Source organism: Lolium rigidum, chromosome 4 (assembly GCF_022539505.1).
Source record: "Lolium rigidum isolate FL_2022 chromosome 4, APGP_CSIRO_Lrig_0.1, whole genome shotgun sequence".
Classification (NCBI taxonomy): Eukaryota; Viridiplantae; Streptophyta; class Magnoliopsida; order Poales; family Poaceae; genus Lolium; species Lolium rigidum.
The window spans coordinates 98,495,653-98,502,642 of NC_061511.1; the positions used below are offsets into that span (position 1 = coordinate 98,495,653).

At 46.3% G+C, this 6,990-nt stretch overlaps 1 protein-coding gene across 1 annotated transcript; it reads left to right on the forward strand.

Annotated features, from left to right (window-relative positions):
* Positions 1 to 2,115: 2,115 nt before the first annotated feature.
* Positions 2,116 to 4,093, forward strand: LOC124649912 (probable WRKY transcription factor 26). Its single transcript, XM_047189479.1, has 3 exons — positions 2,116 to 2,455; positions 2,558 to 2,734; positions 2,829 to 4,093. The coding sequence occupies exons 1-3, from the start codon at positions 2,159 to 2,161 to the stop codon at positions 3,774 to 3,776; spliced, it is 1,422 nt and encodes a 473-aa protein (XP_047045435.1). The 5' UTR covers positions 2,116 to 2,158; the 3' UTR covers positions 3,777 to 4,093.
* Positions 4,094 to 6,990: the final 2,897 nt, after the last annotated feature.

Here is a 6,990-nt window from a genome sequence, read left to right on the forward strand (position 1 = left end):
TACACATTTTTTTAGAATAAAGAAGAAAAAAAGGAGAGAGAAAAAACTCAACCATATGAAACATAGGTGGAAAGCACACTCCCCATGCACTAATCTCTATCTGACAATTATCAAGGAAAAGAGGAGTGTCGCCGCAAATTGAGGGATGTGTTGACGCGGGTACTTGCTTACGCACATTAGGAGGGTTGCGGCGCAGCGAAGGCGATGTCGTGGCAAAGGAAATTGTTGTCGTTGGTGTGAGCTTCCACGGCGCTACAGATCCCCGCACGCGAGTATGAAGGCGATGGCTGTCACGCGTGATGAAGAAGACGTCGGCCGCCATCCTGGCTTCCATAATGATGTCGGCTGATAGGTTTGACTATGAATTCGGACTATCTACAACAAAAAAAATTGGCAATATCGCATGAGGTAGCTTCTTTCAGAGGTGCCGATTGGCTAGGGTTTCACGAGTACACAATGCCCTGGTGATTACCCAGTTGAAAAAGGGATAGACGGTGTGACCGATCCCCAATTACATGTCATAGAAGGTAAGACAATGCTCTGTATCTAATGTATAAGACGTAGAGTGGATTACATGGGCTTAGTGGGAGTATTATATTGGCTTCATACCTGCGTAAATGGTAGTACGTTGACAACATGACATGATTCCCATATTTACTATCGTTTTTGACAATTATTCACTTAAACCTTAGAATTTGTCATGTTTTCTCATATCAAAGCTTGTTATTTTTGTCAGGATGTTTCCAAATTGGACCCAAGGACCCTAACTAGTCCATTTTCTTTCGTAAGAAATGCTGTTGATTTTATTTATAATTAGTATGATATTGATTATTCCAAGAGTAGAAAAAATAAAACATTAACCTTTCTTATCAAGCTATTTTATTTACTATCCCTAATCCATTTTCTTCAGTAACCCATAGTGGACGTGGTAGACATGGAGATATAAACCAGAACTTTGATTATCAACATGTCTGGTTAACCGCCTCAAGAGATCGCCAAACAAAATAGCCTCGAGTTAGGACAATTTGGTGCAAAAAAGATTTCGGCACTATCCTTTTTGTAAAATTCGACATTTAGTCAAACTCAAACCAAATATAGCAAAAGAATATCAACATCCACAACTTCAAATTCTCGCTAGGTCATTAATGCAAGACCTTTTAGCTTTTTTTTTCATGTATCTAAACGTTGCTTTAATATGCAACTCGCTTGTTTCAACATGTATCTCTTTTTTTTTTACATGGAACGTTCTATTCCATTAAATCAGCAAATCTGCTGACCGCCTCGACACTTACAAATTTTGGCAATGCCTCCAGCCAACAAGACTGAGTTTATGCATGCCCACGCACACCATAGGCAGCAAGATCATGTGCTAGCTTATTACAATCTCTTGGATAATCGGTATCTAATTCACTTTAAAATATCTAAAAGGTCTTTCGTTGTTGATAAAATACGAAAGTAGATACATATTGTTAGGACCATGGATTTGGATATTTTTATAACGTACTTGTTTAAATTATCCTTTCTTTGTTCCAAATTAAGTGTCAAAGATTTCTTTAGATTTATCTATACCTAAATTGCGAGTAGATAGATCTGCGGCAGGTGATTGGGATACAGAGGAAGTATGGAATTTGACTTTGGTCGAAGCCAAACCACAGCAGTACAAGTTTGTTTTTTAAAAGGAAGTGGATGACATGGTAGTACGAGGTGCGTGCGTGAGCCGCCACTCCTGTAATCGCCAATTACAATGCTACTCCACTAGCTTCACCATGCATGATGCTGCTTTGCCGTGGGAACACGCCAGGGCACCCTCTCATCCTGCGGGACCCACACGGGCTTCCTTTCCCGGAAACGCCCGCCCACGTCCCATGCCATCCTCGACTCCCTTCGCCGAACCACGCCGCCTCGGCTGACTGGTCAAAACCGCACGAGCTTTGACCCAAAACCCCCTTCGCGGAAACACCCCTAAACACCACGTTCACATTTCACCCCGCCCCGCCCCCGCGTGTCAGTGACCAGAAGCTTCTCACGCCTGTCGCAAGTGGCCACTTTCGCCCACTACCGGCGGCAGCTACTTAAGGCGCCACCGAGCGAGCAACCACTCCAGTCCTCCATTCACATCACACCCCTCTCCCAATCCCCTCCCGTCCAGACGATCGCCATGGCGTCCTCCGCGGGGAGCCTCGACCACGCAGCCTTCACCTTCACGCCGCCCAACTTCATCACCTCCTTCACCGATCTTCTCTCCGGCTCCGGCCCCAGCGACGGGGAGCGCCGCTCGCCGAGGGGGTTCAGCCAGGGGAGCAGGGGCGGGGTGCCCAAGTTCAAGTCCGCGCAGCCCCCCAGCCTGCCCATCTCGCCGCCGCCGCCCGGCTCGCCCTTCTCCTACTTCTCCATCCCGGCGGGTCTCAGCCCCGCCGAGCTGCTCGACTCCCCCGTCCTCCTCAACTACTCTAACGTGCGCATCCTATCATCCCTTCTCTTCTTCTTTGATAAGTATGCACTAACTGTTAGCAGCAGCTGTACTGATTTGAGTTGTTTCTTGTATCTGTCTTATCAGATCTTGGCGTCTCCGACCACCGGCGCAATCCCGGCGCAGAAATATGACTGGAAGGATCTCATCGCCTCCCAGCAAGAGGAGCTCAGCAGAGGAGACAACGCCTTCGCGGACTTCTCCTTCCACGCGGTCAACTCCAACGCCGCCGCTTCTCAAACAAATTCTTTCCCCTCCTTCAAGGTACATACATACTAACATACACACACATAATTCTCGGTATCTAGCTTAATTTTAAGTATGCAGCAGCTGACACAAGATGGATACGCTTGTGCAGGAACAAGAGAAAGTGGTGGAAGTGAGCAAGAGCATCGTAGCGAGCACCAAGAGCAGCGGTGGCAACACAAACAGCAGCAGCAACAAGCAGCTCGAGGACGGGTACAACTGGAGGAAGTACGGGCAGAAGCAGGTGAAGGGGAGCGAGAACCCCCGGAGCTACTACAAGTGCACCTACGCCAACTGCTCCATGAAGAAGAAGGTCGAGCGCTCGCTCGCCGACGGCCGCATCACGCAGATCGTCTACAAGGGCGCGCACGACCACCCCAAGCCGCTCTCCACGCGCCGCAACTCCTCCTCCTCGGCATGCGCGGCGGCCGTCGCGCGCGCCGAGGACGGGCCCGAGCACTCCGGCGCCACGCCCGAGCACTCCTCGGTCACCTTCGGCGACGACGACGCCGACAACGGCTCGCAGCGCAGCGACGGCGCGGAGCCCCAAGCCAAGCGCTGGAAGGAGGACGCCGACAACGAAGGCAGCTCCGGCGGCGCGGGGGGCGCCGGCGGCAAGCCGGTGCGCGAGCCCAGGCTCGTCGTGCAGACGCTCAGCGACATCGACATACTCGACGACGGCTTCAGGTGGAGGAAGTACGGCCAGAAGGTCGTCAAGGGGAACCCCAACCCGAGGAGCTACTACAAGTGCACCACCGTCGGCTGCCCGGTGCGCAAGCACGTCGAGCGGGCGTCGCACGACAACCGCGCCGTCATCACCACCTACGAGGGCAAGCACAACCACGACGTGCCGGTCGGCCGCGGCGCCGGCGCCAGCCGCGCGCTGCCGATCGCGTCGTCGTCCGAGATCAGCTCGGGGCCCATACGGCCGGCGGCTACCGGGCAGAGCCCCTACACCCTGGAGATGCTCACTAACCCCGCAGCCGGGTACGGCGGCGCGTTCCAGCGCACCAAGGACGAGCCCCGGGACGACCTGTTCGTCGAGTCGCTCCTCTGCTAAGCTAAGCTCAAGCTCAAGCTCTTCGTTCCACCATGCCGTATACGTGTACGTGCACGGGCCGTAGCGTATACGTGTACGCTTGCCTTGTAGTGTACGTACAGATGTTTTGTTGCATATACACACGCACATACGCGGTATATTAGTGCAGTATTAGCTAGGAAGAGAGATCGATTGGTTTATTTATTTGTTGAATGTCACTCCCTACAAAACATTGGCCTGCTATTGCTGTACGCATACATACACGTATCTTGTGGCTCTACCTAGAGAAGACAAAGCCAATAAGACTTGTGAATTGCGAAAAAGGAATCAGTTTCTTCTACCCGTGTAAATTATGCTCCAGCTTATAATGTGACTTCTTTTTGGTATTTAGATTAGATTAAGCGTGTCAAGTGGGATCCCACTTTTGTCCCACTTGTAGTATAATTTGACTTTTTTAGTATAAATTTTGACATCAAAATTTGAACTACATAGTACAAAATGACATCCCACCGGGATTCCACCTTGACACCCTAGATTAGATATTTGTTGCTTTAGATCACTACCATCTCCAGCACGTGCCTCTCAATTAGGTGATGTGATTGCTGCTCTTTTTGTATTTATTATTTAGGAGTAGTTGATAGTTATCCCATCACGTTTGCTAGCAAAATAAAAATAAATCTTATCACACCCAACAGTGCACGCATCTCTCACATTCTCTCTCCCCGCATATTAAGTGCTAGTTTATCTGGTTGACGTGCTCAGTGCGTCTTCCCCGAACAAATCCATTCCAGACGCAGACGATGACGACAGCGGTGACGCGCTGCAGGCCTTCTCGCCAATAATCTAGTCACAAGTCGTTGCTAGTACATTTGTTAGGCAAATCGTGGCCTAGTGGACTCTCTTGATGTCTTTAGTGGTGTCCACACGCTGGCTGCCGTCGGCCTCAAGTGAGAACACATGTGTACATTTTGTGGAAAACATGGTTGGGAAGCTCGGAATATGATATTTGTGCGGAAATGCATCTGTGCATATGAAATGGGGCCAAAACGAAATCACAATCGTTGCATGCCAAATGGATGGTCATCAGTGTGGTCCCCATATGTACCCACTCATATGAGAAGATTCTCTTCTCTAAATGCACTACTAATTGAAAAACGAGCACAACTTTCACGTAACAAATGCAAACTCGTTTTTAATTGCATATTTGACTTCCTGACGACGAACTCTTCGAAATGAATCTAATATTTAATATTTAAAAATATATTTCGTGAACTGGATCTATAGAGTCCTCTATTATTTACGCACGTAGTCCATATGACAGGTTCATGTAGTCCTGCGAAATGACGTGCTGGATTTATAAAGTCCTTGTTAATTATTTAGATGGTACATGCCAAGAGTACTATTGATTTACACACATGACAGCTGTAGATTCTCTTTTTATGTGGGGTCATGCTGAACCGAATCTCGAGAAACATGAGTAATAGCAACGGTTGTGATATCAACTTCGCCCCATTTCACATGCACCATCTGCGGGTCTTGTGCCGTATTCCCTAGGCTAGGGCTAAGACAAACCAAACGAAACCGAACTCGCCGAGTGGGATGCTCCATCTAAAATATCTGGTTTTTTTTACTAAGAAACACTTTATTAGTTAGGAAGTTTAAGCATTACATCTGAACTTTGTGTAACATCTAAGAGCAATTCCAATAGTATAGCCAACTGTTGGCTATAACAGGATGTTATATCATTTGTAGTCATCATAAAGCTAACATGTACAATAGTTGGCTATAAGAATGTAGTACTTTACTAATATATGGCCCACCTTTCACTCTCACAAGGTGTCTAGAGAGCACGTCAGAAGTTGGCTATGCATAGTAAGCTCACCTCCCTTCTCTCTCCTCTTCTCTCTCCTCCAACTCATCTAAAATATATTATTTAATATTTTATAGTCAGCTGACTGGACTCTATTGTACTTACTCTAAAATAACTAGAGAAACGTAATGAATTGTCCAAGGCACATGTTTGGACCGTTGGATAAAAAAGGACAAGGGATATTGTATGGGGAGTGTGGACTACTTGAAAATGGATAAAAGTAACCTTTTTCCTAAAATTTCAGCATAGAGTAGACCTGATTTGAAATTCCATGTTGTGTGGCGCGGCAACTATCTCAACCGAGAACGCCTTGGTCGGGGCGTCATGCTATCTGGTATGATACCCTAGTCTGGGCGTCATGAAAAGAGACTATTTTAAACAAAAATCAAACCCAGTATATTTTATGCTAAAGTTTCAAAAAAAGAGCTAAACCTCATGTCTTATTAAAATCAACGAGCTAAACCTCACATCTTATCCAAATCAACATGAACTCTTGTTTTCCCTGGGATTGTTTTCAATAATAGTGTTCCATTGAGATTTTCCAAAAGGTTGAGTTCAGATTTCAACAATTCCTTTAAATCGTAATAGCACTATATGACTAAGATAAACAGACAAAAATAAATGTTTTCTCTTTCCACCTCTTTTCTCGTACAGTCTACACACTATAATTTTCAGTAAACCTTTGGCTAAGTTGCACCTCTTAGACAAATTTGGCAAATGATACTACTAGTTAGCAAAATTCAAAACAAATACCACCGGTCCAAATCCCCGTCTTCGCGCCGATACCAGAGCTTAACAGTGACTCGGATGTTCTTATTCAGTGTGCCAGCAGCCAGAGTTCAGTTCTCAATAATTATGAATTATTTGGTTCGTCAGATGCTCCAAATAATACTGTGACGTCATGGATGACCGACAACCTGAATCGCCCATCGATTGTAGTAGTAGTGGGGTTGAAGGTCTCGATCGGCCGTTGCTTGGCCGGCAAGCTTCCCGTCATTTTTATGTGTTTATTTACTTGTTATTCTTCCTGTTTGTTGAGTTGTGTTCACACATAAGTTGGAGTATACGGATACGGCAATAGCAGAAGCTTCTTATCTTTCTTTTAAAACCGATCACATGCTAGTTCGTTAAATATTTCTAGAAGAACCTGGCAGATAAGCAATCTTGCCGCCTACTCAAACACCTCCGTTATCTTCCTATATTAGGTCTTGTTTGTCACTAGAGTTTCACTGAAAATTAGTGAGACTAATCCCCACCAAAATTTAAATTCTCACTTATTGTAAATATATGTTTGGTATTAGAGTATGAGTGAGTTTCATCCCCGCTTATCCCTAATTTTTTTCTCAATACTCTATTTTAACCTAG